Consider the following 22,609-nt stretch of genomic DNA (forward strand, 5'->3'; position numbering starts at 1 on the left):
AAAAAAACATGTTTACAGAGAGAGGACTTAACGGAAGTTAATGAGAATTAACGGTAGTACGCGTATTACTCCCACTTCAATATTTGGAGTACACAAATGTGTTCAATTGATAATTTAGATACACAAATTGCACATAATGCATACTTTAAGAGTATCTCCAATAATCTCCTAACCCACTCTTAAATATAATATAAAATATTAGACTTCCAGTAAGTTAATACAAATTTAAGAGTCTCAACTCCAACAATTTTCGTTATACTTGCTCTTAAGTTGATATTTTATTTTTGTTTGGACTTGTATATATAACACAAACTCATATGTAATTGGAGGGAATGGATATTTTATTGCAAAAAATAAGTTAAGAGCTTTGTAGTGGCTATCAACTTTGAGGAGATATGAGAGAGAAACAAGAGGCTCTTAGTGATATGAAGAGCTATTAAGAGTCTCTTGGAGCAAAAATCTCTTTCTCCCTCCTCAAATTTCAATTTAAGAGCTCATTTAAGAGTCTCTTGAAGATGCTCTTATACACAATATGCATTTAACTATTCTCTTTTTTTTTTTGAAATAATCGAACTTGCATTACGAAGCTTCTTCAGAAGAAATATTACATGCAATAAAATCTTGAGCAGTTGCTAACCACTCATGAAGACCTGACATAGAATAGGTAGCTGTTGCTAACAAATGTGCTACCGTATTCGCAGACCTAGAAGAAAAAACTACTAACACTTCACTAAAGTGTTTCAGAATATCTTTACAATCATCAACGATTGTGTGAAAATAGGACTGTCCACTCCTACCATTAACAGCATCCACCAAAACTTTAGCATCACATTCAAAACTTTAGCATCACATTCAAAGATACACTTACTAGTATGCCATCTCTTCGTCCATGATAGAGCTTCTCGTAAGCTTATTGCCTCAACTTCTCTAGGCTGCAATACTCCATGCACTACATTATTCCTAGCTCGGATGAAGCGTCCCTATTCATCACAAATAACACACCCCACTCCCATTTGGCCAGTCCTTGGAAGACACGCAGCGTCTATATTAATTTTGATCCAACCTTCAGGAGGTGTGCACCATACACTATTATTCCTCGCATGCTGAGTTGTTTGTTTCGTCATCTCCTCTCTGGCCCGGTTCTATTCCGCAAGCATACTGATCGTCCTGGAACAAACTCCAAAGCTTGAAGTGTTAACATTGTTCCAAACCCAGTTGTTACGTCTGTGCCACAAGTTCCAGCACAGTAAACCCACCATGCTATACTGCTCTTTTCTACCAATCCGAAACACCCGTTTTAATAAAGACATGACTGTGTCACCTGGCACTACTTTTACTACATCTGCAAGTCCAACTTTTTCCCAAAACTCTCTAGAAAAATTGCATTGAAATAGAACGCGCCGATCATCCTCCATCCCAGATTGACACCATGAGCACACAGCACTAATATTTACATGTTTCACCCTTAATGCAGCCGCAGTAGGCAACACCTTTCGACATGATCGCCATAGAAAATTTGTAACCTTTCCTGGGAGATTAAGACCCCATAATTTTTTCCAGAACATTTTATCTAGGCATTCTCTCTCTCCACGAATAAGCCTGTAGCAAGTTTTGACTGAGAATTCTCCTTTGTCATCACAAAACAAAAACCATGAGTCAACTTTACTGCTTCTTGGTATTGGAATTTTCCTTATCAGCTCTCGATCTCGCTCATTACAGATATCCTGCAATAAATCTTCATCCCACGCTTTCTTACTTTCATCTAGTAAATTCACTACCCTTTTGTCCTTTAGCTCTACCGAGATGATAGTAGTAAGGTATCCATTTAATGGGCAAGGTAGCCATGGTACCTTCCAAATATTTGTTTTCACCATCCCAATACGACGTCTTCATCCTTATCGCAATACATCTTGAGTCTCCATTAAGCTCTTCCAAACATAGCTGGGGTTTGTCCCAAGCTTTGCATCTAGAAAATCAGAACCCGGTAAATACCGAGCACGTAGCAGACTTGTCACTAATGGATTTACATTATTTATAACCCGCCAAGCTTGCTTTGCTAGCATTGCAATATTAAAGTCCCTTAGCTTTTCAAACCCCAATCCCCCATCCTTCTTAATCGTGCATAGTTTCTCCCAAGACAACCATTTTATACCCTTACAGAACTACCATCCCCACACCAGAACGCTTTCATACTCTTCTCAATCCTATCACACACCTCCAAAGGAATCAACAACATACTCATCCAAAAATTTGGAACAACTTCAGCTGCCGTTTTCAGCAGAGTCACATTTCCTGCCTTAGACAAGGTTTGATTCTGCCACACCTGTAATTTTTTGGAAATTTTGTCAGACAGAAATGAGAAGGTTGCAACCTTTCGCCTTCCTACATACATGGGCATCCCTAAGTATCTGCCCGGATTCTGGGCTTCATTGACTCCCAACTGCTCACAAACTTCTTTTCTGTTATCTGCAGTTGTATTTGATGAGAAGGTGACTGATGACTTGTCATAATTTATCATTTGCCCGGATATACTCTCATACCTACATCCGATCCTCTTCATAATGTTTGCTTCTGTCTTTGTAGCCCTGAAAAAGAAGTAACAATCATCCGCAAATAGCAAATGTGATATCGAAGGGGCTCCCCGAGCAATTGTACATCCATGTAGCAATCTTACCTCTTCATTCCATCGAATAATAGAGCTAAGCCCCTCTGCGCACATAATATATAAATATGGAGATATTGGGTCACCTTGACAGATTCCCCGGTGCGGAGTAATATCACCAAAGATATTACCATTGCGAATGAAGCTATATGAGACTGAATTGACCCCGTAACTCTTGAATTCCACAGTTTAGAGAATCCAAATTTCAGCATCACATTCTGAGTAAAGTTCCACTCCAGATTATCATATGCTTTGGATATGTCCATTTTGAAACCTGTTATGCCTTTAGTTCTCTGAGTCAGTCTTCTCATATAGTGGTTTACTTCAAAGGCAACCAGAGCATTATCATTTAACAACCTCCCTTCTATGAATGCGCTTTGTCTGTCAGAGATCAATGATTTCAAGCAAGGTTTCAATCTATTTTCCAGGACTTCAGAGAGTATACGAATAAGAACATTACATAATGAAATCGGTCTTAGATCAGTCATGGCTTGTGGCGCTTTAACCTTCGGAATTAAACACGCCAATGTTTGATTAACTCCATTTGGGAGCTCTCCTGTAGACATAAAGTGCTGACAGAATCGAACCACATCAGTTCCAACTATGCACCAATATGCTTGAAAGAAAGCAGGATTTAAGCCGTCTTTCCCAGGTGATTTCTCCGGATGCATGGAAAACACTGCACTTTTAGTCTCTTCATAAATAATCTCAGCAATTAAGTCCGTATTTTTTCTTCTGTAACTTGATTCATAGTTTCACGATCCGATAACTTGCCAATTTGCCATTTGACCCTGAAGACTAGAATACTCGTGCAAAATAGTCTATAATAACTCCTTGAATTTCCTCCTCTGTTTCCTTCCACTCTCCACCTTCGTCTTTAATACGAGAAAATCCATTATTCTTTTGTCGAGCCGATGCAAATTGATGATAGAATCTGGTATTTTGGTCCCCATTTTGCAACCAGAACTGCTTCGCACGTTGCTTCCAATACACCTCCTTTCTTTCCAGTAAACTCAAATATTCCCGTCGTACTTCATTATACATCTGAATACCATTCACATCTCTTCTAGCTCTAAGTTTTTGAAGCTTATTCCTACATTCAAAAAGCTTCTGTTTAAACTCCTGACTTATACCCCCTCCCCACTTATCAAGTTTGAAAGCACAGTAATTAATTTTCTCCAAAATTCTCGCCCTGCAGTTTGCTCCCAGCTATTCTTTATTAAGTTGAAGCAATTCTTCTCTTTTATCAAAACATTTTCAAACCTAAACCATCTACTCCTTGGAACGTATACCTGCTTATTTAGCTGCAGGTGTAGCAGCAGATGATCAGATGTAGCCACTTCAAGTACACAAACTTCAGCTAGCGGAAACATATTTCGTCATTTTGGCGTGGCTAAGCCCCTACCAAGCCTCTCCTGTACCCAGTTCTCCTTACCCCTCGATTTCTCCCATGTATACTTCTCCCCAAAAAACCCCAAGTCCACCAGCGCACAATCCCTTATTACATCCCCAAATCCAGTCAAACAACTACATGGGTGATCTATACCCCCTTTTTCTTGTCTACAAACATTAGGTCATCAAAATTACCAATTATGCACCATGGAAGATTTGATGTACCTGCCAAAGTCCGAAGAATATTCCACGACTCGTATCTTCTTCCTCTTTCCGGGCATCCGTAAAAGCCAGTATAACGCTAACGTCCTACCTGTGTATTTTCTACGTCAAAATCAATAAAGTGTTTGCTAGCTGCTGTTACTTGACATCCTCCGTCATTCTTCTATAATAGAGCTAACCCCCCACTATGCCCTTCCGCATCGACCACCCAACATCCTGCAAAATGCAGCTCTTTACAAACTGCTTCTACTTTATTCTTTCGAGTTAAAGTTTCCGAAAGAAAAACAAAACTGGGCTTAAGCTGCTGTGTGATTTCACGCAGAAATTCAACTGTCCGTGTTTTGCCCAACCCACGACAGTTCTAAGCTATTAAACTCATTGTGATAGGCGGGCTTGCTCTTCAAGTCCGCATCTGGCAAGTTTTTTGGCCCGTTGTTAACAATAGGCCCATTTTCGATATTTCCTGTACCCACTTCCGTGATATTTTCCTCATTAACACGCCTCCTCATAGGGTCTGTTACAACTGTTTCATTAATAAATATATTCCCTCCCGCATTTCCAGCTGTTTGATTTAAGAGATGGTTATCCCTTAACTCACTCCTCTAATTTTGCTGCACAACCCTGATCCCCTCATCCACTCCTTGATCTCGCTAATCTTTCCATCCACCTCCATGAAACGTGCCTCCACCTTATCGCTGTCATGTATGGTGATGTTCATCTTCGATCTCCCCGTTGTTTCTTCCCATACCTTACTGCCTTCAGTCCCATTTCTAAGCCATTTGGCTCCCAGGTTTTGGGTGTTAATGTTTTTTGTTGGTGCTCTCAACCATATTCCATACGCACGAGCTATTTCTTTTTCAGGATTTGCATACACCAGACTACAGTCTCTGTCAGAATGTCCCAATACTCCGCAAACAAAACAGAAAGTACTTAACATCTCATACTTAAAATTTATCCAGCTCCACTCTCCACCTTCATGTTTTATCTTCATCCTTCTTTTCAAGGGTTTATCCAGATCCATTGTTACCCGTATACGTGCATACTTCCACCACCCTCTTGTAAAGTTAGCAGGATCAGACTTCACAAACTTCCCAAAGAAGTTCCCTATGTTCATAAGTATATTTTCAGATATAAGCCCCTTTGAAAGATCATAAACTTGCACCCATATATCACTCTTGTGTAGACTGATCGTATAAGGATCCTCAGTGTCACCAAGCCTGTGATACACTAACAGGCTCTGCTCAAACGTCCATGGTTCTCCCTCTAACACTTTTTGCATATCCAAGATGTGATAGAAAACAAATAGATATCGATGTCCCCCAAGATCGTGAATCTCAATTCCTTCTTTTGGGCGCCACAGGGAACATAGCGTTAAAATTAATATTCTTCTCTGTAAGTGATAAGTGGATTTCATATCCACTTGGAAGCCTTCGTTTTGACTTAAATCGATAAAATGGCCTCAAGCTTTTGATGTTTTTGATATTTTTGATATTTTTTTAGTGTTGAGTTGTGTAGGTTTCTTGGATGGAGGACGAAGAGGAGAATCACAACTTTCATTGAAAAAAAACGGCGAAGCAATCGGATGCACGAGGCGAGAGTTATGGGCAAAGAAGTGTCGGGTGCGTGTTCTGCCATTGTGAGGCGCCCGCCTCACTTGTGAGGCGCCCGCCTGAGCGTTCTGACCTTGTGAGGCGCCCGCCTGAGATGTGAGGCGCCCGCCTCACACTCTGGGCGGGATTTTTGGCCCGTTTTGACCGTTTTTGATCCGTTTGAAGGCCCGTTCGCTGGGGAAGTAAAAGAAAGGCTTGGGGAACCAAAAAAAAACCTAGAAACATTCTAAGGAGCACGTTACGGCAACGGAGAACATCAAGATCGAATTTCATAGTTTTTCCCTTTGTAATTCTTCGAAGTAGGCGTAACTTTGGATGCTCATTTCAGATTTGTTTCTTAACTCTTATTCTAGTACTTTGAGTTTGTTTTTCCTATTCAGTACCATGTTTACTCTTTTTCCCATGATGATGAGAAGTTCGAGTATGAACTAATCATTATCGTGGGATTCTAGCGGATTTATATATGGATTTCAGTAGTTGATTTGTCTTAATTATTTGTGTGATGAATGTTGATTTCTTCGTATTGGTTGTGCTTATTCTTCTTGGATGCGTAGCTAACATCTAAGTTGTGGGTTAATCTTTATTGAAGTGACAGTGAATATATTGATTTAGAACTTGCCATACGAATATAGGATTATGTATTCGATATACATGATTAGTGGTGTGATTTTAACCATCTTGCATCGCCCTATGTAATATTGATAGATAACTTGCTCTTCAACCGTTATGTTTTCAAATTCTATAGACATATAGGGTCTAAGCATAATTGGTGTCTGTTTACCTTCTATCTTAATTGTGGATGTGTAACAGTATGGTGCATGTATAACGACAGTTAGCGTGTATCAGTTTCGTGTTATCTGATTAGTTATCAACCATCACTTATCGATAAAGCATAACTCTGAATGAAGTATATAATGAAGTTAGAATCCCATGTTTTATTCTCATTAGTAATCCAGTTATTCACTTAGTTATAATTCGACTTTAATTAGTTAATTTAGATAAAACCAACCAAATTGTTATTTGTCTAAGCATTGAATAATAATCATACATTGGTGCATAAGTGCATATTTCTGAATACACCAGCCTCTGTGGGAACGAACCGAATTTGATTCTTTACTACTTGTGACCACGTACGCTTGCGTGATTTTGTGCGAACAAGTTTTTGGCGCCGCTGCCGGGGACTCGGTGTTATATTTTAGTTTATGCTTGTCATCAGTGGTCGTTAAAGTTCAGTGACTTGGATTCTTTTTCCACTTTTATTTCGTTTGTGTGTGTTTCAGGTACTTAAGCGACGTGTATGCGAACACGTTCTCAGGCCCGTAAAGAAGCATTGGCAAAAGTAGAAACGATAGTGAACACTACAATGGGTGATCGACCACCAGTTGCGAATGATACTAAGGCTCTTAAGGCTTTCTCTGAGCCTAAAATCAATGATATTCAATCGAGCATTGTCAGGCCAGCGATCGAGGCCAACACTTTTGAGATCAAACCGAGCACTATTCAGATGGTACAGAACTCAGTGCAGTTTGGGGGTTTTCCGACAGAGGATCCTAATATGCATATTCGGGATTTCATTGAGATCTGCAACACTTTCAAGTTCAATGGTGTTACTGACGAGGCCATCAAATTGAGGCTATTCCCATTTTCTCTGACGGATAAAGCTAAGGGATGGTTGCATTCTCTTCCTGCAGGATCTATTAAGACATGGGAGGATCTGGCTTAGAAATTTCTTACTAAGTTCTTCCCTATGGCCAAAACAGCTGCAATCAGGAATGCTATCACTCAATTCTCTCAACTGTCCGGTGAAACTTTATGTGAAGCGTAGGAACGCTACAAGGAGATGCTTCGAAAGTGCCCACATCATGGGATGCCTGATTGGATGGTTATCAATTGCTTCTATAATGGCTTGGGTCCTCAATCGAGGCCAATGCTCGATGCAGCATCAGGTGGAGCTCTATGGGCTAAGAGCTATGACGAGGCTTATGAGTTGATCGAGATGATGGCTGCAAAAGAATATCAGAATCCGACTCAGCGTCTTCATCAGGGCAAAGCAGCAGGAATTCTAGATGTTGATGCTACTACAGCTTTGACTGCTCAGCTTAAGGCTCTTACTATGAAGGTGGATTCTTTGGCAAATCTGGGAAATCAGCAGCCACCTTCAGTTTGCGAGCTTTGTGCTGGTGCACATTCTTCTGATCAGTGTGCTATATCTAGTGAATCCGCTCAGTTTGTGAGCAACTTCCAAAGGTCTCAACAGCCAGCTCCTGCCACTTATCATCCCAATAATCAGAATCATCCGAATTTCAGCTGGAGCAATAATCAGAACTTCATGCCACAACAGCAGCAACAATTCCAGCAGCAAGGAGCTAGACCTTTCAACCCTTCTGGTTTTCAACAACAGTTTGCACCGAAGCAGCAATTCCATCCACCTGGATTCCAGCAACAAAATATGGGGTTGCTGGACAGTCTTCCAACGAAAGATCTGAATGGGAAGAGATGAAATTAATGATTAAAAGCCAAGCGGTGTCAATCAAGACTTTAGAGAACCAGATTGGGCAAATCGCTAACGCGTTGATAAACAGACCACAAGGAACTCTTCCTAGTGATACTGAGGCCAATCCGGGTAAGAAAGAGATGAAGGAACAGGTAGAGGCTGTCACCTTGAGGTCCGGAAAGGTTACGAAGGAAAAAGAATCAGCAACAGAGCGAAACAAGGAAGTGAGTGATCAACAGGTTGAAACACCCGTGCTCTCATCTAAGTCTGATAGTGAAAAAACTGTTGTTGGCGCTGATAAGAATGAAATCAACGAGGAAGCAAGCAAGGAATCAGCCGAGAAGTCTAGTCCTAAAGTTGATATTGGGGTCAAGCAAGTATATCCACCCCCCCCCCTTTTCCGAAGAGACTTCAGAAGCATAAGCTCGACAAACAATTCGCTAAATTTCTAGAGTTTTTCAAGAAATTACAAATCAACATACCTTTTGCGGAGGCTCTAGAACAAATGTCGAGTTATGCTAAGTTCATGAAGGGTATTCTATCTCATAAGCTGAAGCTTGAGGACTTGGAGACCGTTGCTCTAACGGAAGAGTGTAGTGCGTGCTACAACAAAAATTGCCTCCGAAACTTAAAGATCCCGGAAGTTTCACAATACCATGTACTATTGGCAAGTTATCTTTCAACAAGTGTTTGTGTGACTTGGGAGCTAGTATCAATCTGATGCCGTTGTCTGTCTTCAAGAAACTTGGGCTGCTGGAGCCGAAACCTACGAACATGTCATTACAACTGGTTGATCGGTCCATCACTTACCCACGAGGTATAGTGGAGGATGTCTTGGTTAAGGTGAATAAGCTCATCTTCCCTACTGATTTTGTCATTCTAGACTTTGAGGAGGATAAGAAGATTCATATTATCTTGGGAAGGCCGTTCTTAGCTACTGGCCAAACTTTGATCGATGTGCAAAAAGGAGAGCTTACAATGAGAGTTCAAGATCAAAGTGTCACTTTTAAGGTGTTCAACGCAATGAAATTTCCAACCGACGAAGAAGAATGCTTTAAGGTGGAGCCACTAGAAGCTGTTGAAAATTCTGAGATGGAGCAAAAACTAAGGCCATGTACCTTAGAGAGCGTCTTAACATGGGATTCTGATTTCGAAGATGAAGGAGTAGAAGAGCTTAGAAATTTTCAGGAGCATCTTAAACCATCTATTGAAGAAGCTCCCATAATCGAACTCAAACTACCACCAGATCACTTAAGTGATGTGCAGTTTAAGAGGTTGACTCGGCATATGGATGCCATGCATAACATTCACCACCGTTTTGTAGATGATTTGACTAAAGCTCTTGGGAGTGCTTTTCGAGCCATTGGTGTTGAGGTTGATTGGCTAGTGTTTGGAGCTGGCATGGTATATTCACCACCTGATCCTCCACCTGAGGAGGGTGATCGTTCTGACTCCTTCTAGGTACATTCGATCCTTTTTATCACCTTCAATGAGGACATTGAAGATTTTAAGTTTGGGGGTGGTAATCTAAGGACTAGTATATAGTTGTGTTCATATAGGTTGCATGTTATAGTTGTGTTCATATAGGTTGCATGTTGCATATAGTTTAGCATATTATCTCATATTGTTTGCATATTAGTAAGTTTTGTTGATATATATATATATATATACTTGTGTTAGGATGTGTGGATGTGTTAGTAGTTTCATATATTTGCATTTGCATGAATCTTGAAGTTGTGCTCCAAGTTGATGTCCTATGATGAGTTTATGTGCATAATTTCTTGGCTAGTAGTCTTGATCATATGTGATGCCTTGTTACTTGGAAACTACTTGTGTGGAAATTGTAATTACACTTATGCGCTAGAGATAAGACTTAGACTAACTTATTTCTTGAGTCCTCGCGTTGAGTCGGGCGTAGAGTTAGGATTATTCCCTTTTTGAACTTAGAGTTTGTAAATCTTAAGTTTGGGGGAGTTAAAGAATGAATATGTCTTTCTAAAAAAAAAAGAATAAAAATTATCAAGTACTCCTTTGAGATCAATAGGTATAATGCAATGCCATGTGAAAGGGACGATCCATGTACTTGTGGTGGTATTAAGTACAAATGTATTAGAATAAGCAAATTCTTGGTGATCTTTCACAACCTTTAATTACTGGAGAATTGCTTGATTAAAAAAAAGAAAAAAAATAGAATAAGCGAAGTCGAATGGCGGTCGTGACTCACTTACACTGAGAAGCGTCCCAACCTTAGACTTAGCAAGAAAAAAAATTAGAAAAAATAGGAGAGGCATAGAAATTCTTTAGGGACCCTAAATTGTAGTTGACTCTTTAGTAAAGAAGTGTTTAAACCTGATTCTGATTAACGGCTCATAGTGAGGACTCTGTTGAATTTAAACCTGATTCTGATTAACGGCTCATAGTGAGGACTCTGTTGAAGTTTGATGGTCTTTGTTTTGTTTCACTAGAGAGCATGCTAGCACACATGATGCACTTCACACTTGTAGTGGAAGAGAACATGGCTAATGAGTGAAAGAGATGAATGCCGAGAATGTTGCAGATTCTGAGGATTATATGTTAACACGGATTACACTTCATGATTCGATTAGATGTAGGCATTTAGTTGCATTCATGCATTGCATTAGTAGTGTTTGTGTGTGTGTCTATGCTGGAGGACAAGCATCGGTTTAAGTTTGGGGGTGTGATAAGTGGATTTCATATCCACTTAGAAGCCTTCGTTTTGACTTAAAGTGATGAAATGGCCTCAAGCTTTTGATGTTTTTGATATTTTTTTAGTTTTGAGTTGTGTAGGTTTCTTGGATGGAGGACGAAGAGGAGAATCACAACTTTCATTGAAAAAAAACGGCGAAGCAATCGGATGCACGAGGCGAGAATTATGGGCAAAGAAGTGTCGGGTGCGCGTTCTGCCATTGTGAGGCGCCTGCCTCACTTGTGAGGCGCCCGCCTGAGCGTTCTGACCTTGTGAGGCATCCGCCTGAGATGTGAGGCGCCCGCCTCACACTCTGGGCGGGATTTTTGGCCCGTTTTGACCGTTTTTGATCCGTTTGAAGGCCCGTTCACTGGGAAAGTAAAATAAAGGCTTGGGGAACCAAAAAAAAATCTAGAAACATTCTAAGGAGCACGTGACGGCTACGGAGAAGATCAAGATCGAATTTCATAGTTTTTCCCTTTGTAATTCTTCGAAGTAGGTGTAACTTTGGATGCTCGTTTCGGATTTGTTTCTTAACTCTTATTCTAGTACTTTGAGTTTGTTTTTCCTATTCAGTACCATGTTTACTCTTATTCCCATGATGATGAGAAGTTCGAGTATGAACTAATCATTATCGTGGGATTCTAGCGGATTTATATATGGATTTCAGTAGTTGATTTGCCTTAATTATTTGTGTGATGAATGTTGATTTCTTCGTATTGGTTGTGCTTCTTCTTCTTGGATGCGTAGCTAACATCTAAGTTGTGGGTTAATCTTTATTGAAGCGACAGTGAATATATTGATTTAGAACTTGCCATGCGAACATGGGATTATGTATTCGATATACATGATTAGTGGTGTGATTTTAACCATCTTGCATCGCCCTATGTAATCTTGATAGATAACTTGCTCTTCAACCGTTATGTTTTCAAATTCTATAGACATATAGGGTCTAAGCATAATGGTGTCTGTTTACCTTCTATCTTAATTGTGGATGTGTAGCAGTATGGTGCACGTATAACGACAGTTAGCGTGTATCAGTTTCGTGTTATCTGATTAGTTATCAACCATCACATATCGATAAAGCATAACTCTGAATGAAGTATATAATGAAGTTAGAATCCCATGTTTTATTCTCATTAGTAATTCAGTTATTCACTTAGTTATAATTCGACTTTAATTAGTTAATTTAGATAAACCAACCAAATTGTTATTTATCTAAGCATTGAATAATAATCATACATTGGTGCATTAGTGCATATTTCTGAATACACCAGTCTCTCTGGGAACGAACCGAATTTGATTCTTTACTACTTGTGACCACGTACACTTGCGTGATTTTGTGCGAACAGTAAGGAATCCTCCCACTAGTGCATAAGTGTTTTGTTGCTTCCTCACTTCACCCTCTGCAATAATCATCCCTCCTTCTTCCTTTTCCTCCACAGTGAGACGTAAATACAGATCCTCCAGACTTGTTGCATATGTTGACATTTCTACTTTCGACGGACAAATCGAAAACTCAATGAAGTGATAACTAAAATGAAGATAGCGTAACCCTTGTCACAAGAACAAGACAAACCTTGCAACCAGGCAAGACAGATATGCATTTAACTCTTATTTTTATAGAATAATCCTAAACTACAACATCTTTACGATCATTCCCCCTTTGATCATGGACGAGGCTCAATACTAATTAAGGGATTAGGCTTCTATACATACTACGTTTAGAGACATCAATTGACTTTCTTAAATTATTACAAGCAAAATTCAAGTAAAGTGCGGGTGAGCCTAATATTATTGGGAGGTAATTGCATATTGCACCCCATAACTATCATTCAAAAACGATATTGTACCCATACTTTGAGAAACTCAACTCGCACCCCTTATCTTTGCAGTTCAAGCCCGAGATGCACCCCTCTGCCGTTAACTTTGTGCACTCCGTTAAGTCATGTACAGGTAATTACAATTCGGACCCCCTAACTTACGTTCAAAAACGATATTGTACCCATACTTTTGGAAACTCAAATCGCACCACCTATCTTTACATTTCAAGAACGATACGCACCCCTTCGTTAAATTCTGTTAACTTCCGTTAAAATACTTCTCCGTCTCAATTTACATGTCTCTTTTGTTTTTTGAGAAGTCAAATTGACTAATTTTTGACCAACTATTAGAAAATATTTATTTATTATTTTAGGATATAGAAAGTTACATATTAAAATAGACTAAATTTTGTTTTTGATGATATTTTTTTAATTTTTTGATCAATTTTTCCAAACAAAATAATTAAAATTTATATATTTTATTCAATATATAAATTTATGTATTATTTATAATAAATATCACATAATATTTATTTTTTATATTTAAAATTGTGTATATTTTAAGTACTTAATACACATGTGACTAAAAATTTAAAATCCTTCGATATGTAAAATCATTTTGACTTGGGGATAGCTTGATTAAACAAAAATTTTAAAAAAAAATATCATCAAAAACTAAATCTAGTCTATTTGTTATAGGGGGTCCGAATTTCGCAATAATAGATGCAATTGCAATTCGGACCCCTTGTTTTTTTTAAACTAAATAGCATTCATTAACATAAATCTCTGAGAACAGTCTCCACCAAATGAGTAGGAGGAGATGAAAAAATGATGAAACAGTTTAACAAGCATGGAATTCTAGCTAGGCTATGAGCCACAGAACCCTTGTTATTTACCTCTATTTTTTTGAAACAATTATTTACCTTTATTAAAATAGACTAGATTTACTTTTATTAAATTTACCTCTATTATTTAGTCTATTCTAATATGTAACTTTCTATTTTTTAAAACAATAAATAAATATTTTCTAATAGTGGGTCAAAAATTAGTCAATTTGACTTCTGAAAAAGTAAAGGGAACATGTAAATTGAGACGGAGCAGTATTTTAACGGAAGTTGACGGAATTCAACGGAGGGGGTGCATATCGTTCTTGAAATGTAAAAATAGGTGGTACGATTTGGGTTTCCAAAAGTATGGGTACCGGGTACAATATCGTTTTTGAACTTAAGTTACGGGGTCCGAATTGCAATTACATGTACATGACTTAACAGAGTGCACAAAGTTAACGGCAGTTAACGGTAGAGGGGTGCATCTCGGGCTTGAACTGTAAAGATAAAAATAAAGGGTGCGAGTTCAGTTTCCTAAAATAGAGTTCAGTTTCCTAAAATATGGGTACAATACGTTTTTGAACGATAGTTAAGAGATACAATATGCAATTACCTCTCAAATATTGAACTGACCTTGGCTGAACAATAATTTTCAAGTACTGATAGACAAAAAATGCATCTCATTATATACATGTCAGGTATGTCAAGTGACAACATATTCATGTCAAGACACTGCTGATGTTGCTCGTAACAATTTTCTATAAAATAATATTTGTTTTAATATTTAAATAATTATATATATTGAATTATAAATAAATTTGAAAATGAAGTTTTAATTCTAAATACTGAAATTTCAACCTAATTTTAATTAAATTTACAATAAATAGATTTTTTTAACAAGACTTCATAACTCAAGCTCTCTAATCGAGTCATCGACCACTGATTACTAATTTCTCCATCCCATTATACATATTTATTTTTCTTTTTGTATATTTTTTAGGTGTATAGAAACGAAATATATCATTATTGTTTTTGAATCATTTTTTAAATAAAAATAAAAAAATAAATCTTAATTTACAAAATTAAAAATCAAAAAATATTTGATGAAACTATTTGCATATATATTAAAGGAAAACCAAGATCAAAATATGTCAAAAAAAATTGCAGTGAAATTTCAGTTATACCCTTAGTTATGATGTAATTACAAAAATGCCAACAACTAATGCAATCATTACATTCTCCTTAAATAATGAAATATGTACATAATAAATACTTATATTGATTGCAGTTGCTGTTACCTTTCATTAATATCCATTTATAAAAGTATTATTCTAATTAATTCATTTGTATGAAGTTATCACTCATTTAATTTTCATAAATAATATCTATCTAAATTGATCCTGTGCCCTCTAATTAATCTTTTATTAAACTTTATAGCGATACCTACCAATCACGGTTAATAAACTAATATCAAGAGTATCAAAAAATCCCAAAGTTATTATAAAAGTACTAGATAGATTTTGGTTAGTGGTTGTGTTGTGATAGGGGGCACATTAATATTTATAAATGTATAATCAATAATTTGAAATCGTTTTAACTTCAATTATCACTTCTATAAATAAATGATTAATTAACTCCTACATGACAGTATTGTTTGGTGATTTAAATTTTCAATTATGTGCACAAGAATATATGGGTAGACTGATTTTTTTGGTAAAAATCAAACTGAATTATCGAATATCAAAATAACTAAAATATTGAATAAGTATAAAAATCACAACCGGATTAACAACCAAAATATTTTGGTTGTTTTACTGAACTGAATATATGTAGGCCGATTGTTTTTATAAAAACTAAACTGAATTATCGAATACCAAAATAACTAAAATACTGAATAAGTATAAAAACCACAATGGAATTGATAACCAAAACAATTGGTTATTTTACCGAACCGACTTTAATATTTAAGGAAAAATCAAATACCAAAATAAAAATCAAATTTTTGTAGAGAGTATTACTAGGAAATCAGAAAAAAATAATAAATAAATTTATTTTAATTAAAATTAGTGGTTTTAAACTAAATTAATAATAGTAAAATTAATTTACAATCCAAATTACTAATATTAAAATCTACAATTTTGTAATTACATCATAATTAAGGGTATAACTGAAATTTCACGGTCATTTTTTTCGACATATTTTGCCCTTGATTCTCCTTTAATATATATAAGTAGATTGTTACTGATATGATAGAAATATTGATAATAATTTTATGTTTTAAATATATTTTGTTTATTCGGTTATTTCGATTAAAATATATTGAAAATATCTAAAAAATCGGAAGATACAAAAATCATAAATGAACAAAAATTGAATTTATTTGTTTCAATATTCGGTTAACCAAAATAAATGCTCACTCCTATGTGTGTGACTTAAATGAGACCCAAAAAAGGAGAATAAGAGAGCTTATCTACATATCGTTGATCATTAAATAATTTATTGATTTTGAATCGCACATTAAATTTATTCAGATCAATAAGTCTATCGAGAATAAGTACTTAGTGCTTGAGAAATACTCAGAATCAGAATGAGATGTATCAAAAAATTAATTTAAATTATTTATAATAATTATATGTATATTTATATATTATATGTTACAACACTAAATCAAACTCTACAAGTGTAAAATAATCTATTTATATTGATCTTTATTTCATTTTCTCTTAAAAGATCATATTTCTTTATACTCTTTAATGTCTATCGGATCCTTGGCCAGAATTTGATCCAAGTTTTCTTAAACTCACAAGAGTTAGACTCAAAATTAACTTACGTGCCATGTAAGTAATATAAAATCAACTAGGCGAATGATCGATGTTTGAATATCGATTGAATAATTTCGAACCACCAACTTTAATAAATGAATAATAGATAAATAATCATGATAAAAATTTCTTAAAGTGGCATGTAATATATAAATACGTTTTCACTAACAATAGATTAGCAAATGATCGATTAACGGTGATTAATGTATCGTCCAATCGACGAGTGATGACCTGTAAATTTATATTAAGAATTAAGAATTTCAAAATTAGTGTTGACGAACTATAGGGGAAGAGAGGAAGATAATATACATATATATGACCTAAAACCAATTTTAACTATCAAATTTCGATTGAGCAATCTACTGGACAAATCAATATCAGTATAAACGTTTTTATACAAATTATGTTGTGTTAGTTCAAATTGAATAAAAATATGTACATGTATCAATCCGAATCGGGTATTATTAACATTATTAGTTGATTTTTAAAATAAATTTAGTTATTGATTCGGCCTTTCTTCGCTTCGATAGTTAATCACTTACTAAAAAAAGGGCGGGCCTGCACTATTTGTAAAATTATAAAATTAAATATATTATACAAAAATTAAATTAAAATCAAAATATATATTTTTAAAGTATATGTTATAAATTACGGGCCCACGGGCTTGTATGCTACTCCTTCCGTCCCTTTGGGATGTATACGTTTGGAATGAACACGGAAACTAAAAAAAATGTATAAAGTAGTGTAAAAAAAGTGTATAAAGTAGTGTAAAGTTAATGAGAAAGTGAAAGAAAAGTAGGTAAAATTGTGGAACCCATGCATATTTAATTGAAAGATTTGAAAAAGTAGATAGAAGTAGTGGGTGTGTGGGATTTTGTTATTATAAAAATTTATTATTTTGGGAAAGTTTTGAAATGTATAGAATTGAATGGGATATCCCGAAAAAGAAAATGTATAGAAATCAGAAGGCCGAAGGGAGCAGTTTTTTGTATATTTAAAATCAGGTGTAAAAATGTCATAACATGGACTCATCGAGTCCAAAGAAGATTGAATCACTTGCTTTTACACCCATCTCAGTATATTGGGGAGACGTACTAGTAAATAATATATTTCAAATATTTTTTATTTTAGATAAAAATATAATTTTAATATTCTTAGATAGAAAAATCCGAAAATGAAAATATTTACATGTACTTCCCCAAATCCGTCAGTTGTTCTACCAGAAGGAGAGAGTATAATAAAAAATTAAAAATGGGATGAGAGTATTGAATAAGCAGGCCAACCGAACATTAATTTATTTTGCGAAGAAAAGACATCATAGTTGACCATGACATTAAGCAGAGATAAGAGCTCCCTTAGGCCTGTCTTCTTGTCCACAAAATGTAGTTAGTCTCTGCTGCAAAGAAAGATTGAACTGGTTTTTGTTCACTCTATTATTATGCAGTGGCATTCTGTAACTGCCAAATTCTTTGTAAACGACACGAAACTACCATCTCTTGCAAAATCTTCTGCCAGTGGAGCTCTTGCAGTATAAGGTTCTTTGAATTTACTCTTGCTAATTCTTGTGTATACATTCTTATTTATGTTATGCACTTGTTCAATTCACGTTAATATCTTAGTTCTGTTAATGGATCATCACTCGTACCATCAGATATGAATTTACAAATATTATTATTGATCATACCTGATGATCTCTCTTCATGGTGCTGGACATTTGTTGATTATAGAGATTCTGAATTTCTTGCCCTTAGGAGTTGAGCACCCATTGTTCAAACTTTTGTGTTAGTACCATTATATTTTCCCAAGTAACATTCTCTACAAATCCATCAGCATCAGTAGTGGTGGTCATCTTCTTCTTCTTCATCAATATTTAACAAAAAACAAATATCTTAAATCTATGGTCAAAACACTTTGAAAAGGGTGCAAAAAGTCATATTTAAAATATATGAAATACCGGAGGAAGTAGTAGTAAATACTGTGTTAGTAAGAAAGAGCGTTGTATGCTGGAAATGTCTTGACCCTCACACTTGCTTTTTTCATTCTAATATTGAAGTCTACATAACATTTCTCATTTTATTGGTTTCATAATGCCGAAGAGTAACAATCTGTCACTATTTGATTTAATTAGTTTTAGTAAACATAATTTATTGAATTTTAGTATCTTTCCCAAAAGGCTTTATATGACTAATGATGAGAGATAGGTAGGGAATTAGACCATTCTACTCGTATCTTGAAAATTTGAAATTTTTACTTTCTTAACCTGCTTATGTTGTCAGGCCTTGTAATGATCTGCATTACCGATGGTTTAGAAAGGAACTAATGTGTTTGTCTCTTTCTTAAGTTGTAGATGGCTAGTACAGTGCAAGCAGTGGCTTCTGTAGTAACTGCAGGAGCCGAAGTTGCTGGAGTATTACCCACAGTGACGTTTCTCTCCCCAGAGAATGTGAAGGCGATCTATAAAGAACTAAAGGAACAATTGGATTTTCTACGGGCAAAAAAGAAGGATCGTGATGATGAAGCTGAAAAAGAGGTGATGACAATGAAGACAAGCTATGAGTACAATGACTGGGATCAGAGGGTTAGTAAAATTGATATTCAGATGACAGAATCCCTCTTCTTTTACAAGACTGAGATTGAAAAGATAGATAAGTGGACAGATATGCCCCAACGGATACGTCTTGGAGCAATGATGAATAATGATATAACAAAGATACAACAACTGCAGAAAGAGCTGAGTGAGATGAGAAACATTCTCGTAGCTAAACAACCCGATCATGTTGTAAAGATCTCCAACGCACCTGACATTAAAGGTTTCGAAACATTGGAAAATCCAATGAACACAATTTTAAGTCTTCTGAAACTGGGGAAGGATGTTAGAGGAATTCAAATTCATGGAATACTTGGTACAGGAAAGACGGCCATAATGCAGAATTTGAACAACCATGAAGAAGTTGCTAATATGTTTCAGATAGTTATTTGGCTAAAGGTTTCATCAGATAAGCTTGATGTGATTGGGAACACGAAAAACTTTAGCATTGAAGAACTACAGAGGGATGTAATGCAAAGACTGAATCTTGATGAAACCATTGCAGTTAACCAATACAAGCAAAAAATTTGGGGAACACTGAAGGACAAAAAATATTTGCTACTTCTTGATAATGCTAAAGAAGATCTTAGTATAGATGAAATTGGATTTCCTTACAATTGGGAAAGAGGTAGCAAAATAGTTATAACTTCAAGATTCAAATTTGTTTGCCCCTCGTTGGTGGATCGCTCTATTAAGATTGGAGTACTAACTTCAAAGGAGGCCCGGAGAATGTTTTCTAATATTTTAAAACCCAAAGATTTCAGCAACAATGCATTTATCATGAAAATTATGCGTAAAGTAGTAGATTGGTGCCATGGTCTTCCCGTTGCTATCAAGATTGTGGCAGGATACTTCAAATTTAGAGACACTGAAAGTTCCTGGAGAAATGGACTGAACACCCTAAATAGCTGGCCTGAGTACGGAGATGATAAGATTAAAGAAATGTGTAGATCTTTGAGCTTTTGTTGTGACCTCTTGAAGGATGCTGAAAAGGATTGCTTTTATTACGGTGCTCTATATCCAGAAGAAAGCAACATATATAAAGATCGTTCGTTGGACTGTTGGATGGCTGAAAATTTCCTGGGATCTAAGGGTGAAAGTGGCCGTCAAAAAGGGCGATATATGTTGGAGCTTCTTAACAATCTGAATTTGTTTGAAGAAGATGAGCACAAAAAATGTGTTAGGATGCACAAATTGATCCGACTTGTGGCATTGCATAACTTGCAAATTGATGGGAAACATAATTGTTTGGTTCTATCAAATGAAGAATCTTTAGACCAACAAAATATGGATAGTTGGGAAGAAAAGCATTGGATCTCCTTGGCTGACAATAAGAGTTTAAATACCTTTTCAAACAGTCCAAATTGTTCAGTGCTTTCCACTCTTTTCTTACAAGGGAATTCAAATCTGAAAAGTTTTCCTCCTTCATTCTTCAAACAAATGAAAAGTCTTCGTGTTTTAGACTTGATGGGCACTAATATTGAGACTCTTCCAGATTCTTTGATGAATGCAATAAATCTAGCAGTGCTCTATCTAAATGGATGCATCAATTTGTTGGGACTTCCTCCTGACATCGGAAAACTTGAACTTCTTGAAGTCCTCGATATTAGTGGCATTGGAGTTGATATTGTACCACCTCAAATCCGAAGCTTGAAACATCTTAAGCGTTTCCTAGTATCCAGTTCTGTTTTCAGTGAAACAAATATCTTTAATGTAATCTCTAATCTCACTGAATTGCAAGAGTTGTTGATTGATACAAAATCAGAAAAGGGTATTTATACCTGGGGGATTATTGATGCTGTTATGGAAAGTGTTAAAAGCCTGAGACATTTGACAAGTCTTCAGTTCAGGTTTCTAAATGATGAAGTTGTCGATGTCATAAAAGTGGTAGATGGTGTCACAAGGATCTATGCTCACAAGGAAGATAACATCAAATTTTTTGTTGAAAAAGAAGGTCTGGACTCTGGCTCATTTCAAGTTTTCATTGGTTGTCCAATTTCACCAGATTTCAAGATCCCGAAATGTGAAAGATTTCAGAGGTATGTGAAATATTGCAATGGTAGAGATCGAAGTCCAGCATTTCTCAAGTTGATTTCAAGGGCAGATTCATTAGTAATAGATAACCATTATGACCTCAAACATCTATCTGAATTTGAGTTCTCAAACTCGTCTCCAATCAGAGGTTGTCTGCTAGAGCACTGCAACAAAATCAAATATGTGGTTGACCACTATTCAATACTGTCGAATCTGGAGCGACTGTATTTGAATGATTTGCTAGAACTTGAAAGCCTTTGGGGTGGCTCCATCCACATTGGCAACTTACCAAAACTGAAAACTCTGAAGTTGAGCAGGTGTCCAAAGCTAATCGAAATTATCACTCAAGATGCAGTGAAAGACATAATCCATATTTCTCACGGTGCTGGACAGAAACCACTAGTGTTTCCAAACTTAAAGGAAGTGGTACTTGTAGATATGCAAAATTTGACAAGTATTTGGGAAAATGATTTACTAGAGTGGCCGGCTCTGAAGAAAGTGGAGATAAATAAATGTCCAGCATTGCATCATTTGCCTTTCAGCAAAGATAACGCTGTCAGACTGACATCCATTATAGCTGAAGAATCTTGGTGGGAATCTCTGCAATGGACAGACCCTGAGGCTAAACAACATTTCCAGGAATATTATACAGTTGGTAATTTTCTTGCCAATTCAATTTCCTTGCACCAGAATCTTCGGATCAGTCTTTCATCATATTCTTATACGTCTATATTATATTGTGTAATCGAGCATGCTATACTTTTAACCTTACCTTCTGCCGGAGTTTGGCAAATATTTGGTTATCTAATCCCTTTTTTTCATGTTACTAGCTGTCTAGCAGGCGGACGAATTCTTCTCGACGCCTGGACTGTTGACAGTGATGCTCAGTCTGGACTTGCTACGATGAGACAACAGTGATCTGGCATTGCATTTTTCAATAATTTACATATGCAGTAAGCATACTGTTGTCACTAAAGTATCTATATGTTCCCTGTGATGTTGATCATTTTAGTATGTGTTTCGGTTATTATCATAAGAAAAACAGCCATTCTTTTCGTTGTAGCTTCTCTTCGTATGAAATATATCAGACTTTCTCATTCAGAAACTGAAGTTTAGAGATCACTTTCACTGATCTACCTTGGTAAGCTTAGTTAAACTCGAAAGTTATGACTTCTTGTTATTTTAGTAACTCAAAAATTGTTGAAATTGGTTATGCTAGTCTTTTTGACTTTTTTTAACATACCTTTAAGTGTTTTGATGGTACACCTAAAAATATTATTTTTAAAATTTTCTTTTATGAATAAAAATATCATGCTAATATTTATATAGAAAAAAATTGAAAATAATATTTTTAAGTGATCAAAGCAGTTAAAATTAGGTGCAAAAAAAAATCAAGAGACTAACATTGTCAACTATTTTTTTTCGATAA

General features: G+C 36.0%; 3 protein-coding genes and 1 non-coding gene across 5 annotated transcripts; 1 reads left to right on the forward strand and 3 right to left on the reverse strand.

The window, feature by feature from the left end:
- Positions 1-579: 579 nt before the first annotated feature.
- On the reverse strand, positions 580-1,874 carry LOC135149621 (uncharacterized). The gene is made up of 2 exons (XM_064085386.1): positions 1,160-1,874; positions 580-818 (listed from the first exon to the last, which is right to left on the reverse strand). The coding sequence occupies exons 1-2, from the start codon at positions 1,872-1,874 to the stop codon at positions 580-582; spliced, it is 954 nt and encodes a 317-aa protein (XP_063941456.1).
- A 272-nt stretch (positions 1,875-2,146) lies between these two features.
- LOC108219886 (uncharacterized) lies at positions 2,147-3,333 on the reverse strand. Its single transcript, XM_017393451.1, has 2 exons — positions 2,675-3,333; positions 2,147-2,585 (listed from the first exon to the last, which is right to left on the reverse strand). The coding sequence occupies exons 1-2, from the start codon at positions 3,331-3,333 to the stop codon at positions 2,147-2,149; spliced, it is 1,098 nt and encodes a 365-aa protein (XP_017248940.1).
- A 4,315-nt stretch (positions 3,334-7,648) lies between these two features.
- LOC135150031 (small nucleolar RNA R71) lies at positions 7,649-7,755 on the reverse strand. Its single transcript, XR_010288385.1, has one exon. It is a non-coding gene; the product is annotated as a small nucleolar RNA R71 (small nucleolar RNA).
- Positions 7,756-17,855: 10,100 nt separating this feature from the next.
- Positions 17,856-22,285, forward strand: LOC108204755 (probable disease resistance protein At5g47260). Of its 2 annotated transcripts, none has more exons than XM_017374351.2 (3): positions 17,856-18,094; positions 18,901-21,835; positions 22,011-22,285. In XM_017374351.2, the coding sequence occupies exons 2-3, from the start codon at positions 18,907-18,909 to the stop codon at positions 22,016-22,018; spliced, it is 2,937 nt and encodes a 978-aa protein (XP_017229840.1). In that variant the 5' UTR covers positions 17,856-18,094; positions 18,901-18,906; the 3' UTR covers positions 22,019-22,285. The 2 variants fall into 2 exon arrangements, with proteins under 2 accessions (XP_017229840.1, XP_017229841.1); XM_017374352.2 differs by having other exon boundaries at positions 17,861-18,094; positions 18,907-21,835.
- The last annotated feature ends 324 nt before the right edge of the window (positions 22,286-22,609 follow it).

The sequence above is a fragment of the Daucus carota genome, chromosome 1 (genome assembly GCF_001625215.2).
Source record: "Daucus carota subsp. sativus chromosome 1, DH1 v3.0, whole genome shotgun sequence".
Classification (NCBI taxonomy): Eukaryota; Viridiplantae; Streptophyta; class Magnoliopsida; order Apiales; family Apiaceae; genus Daucus; species Daucus carota.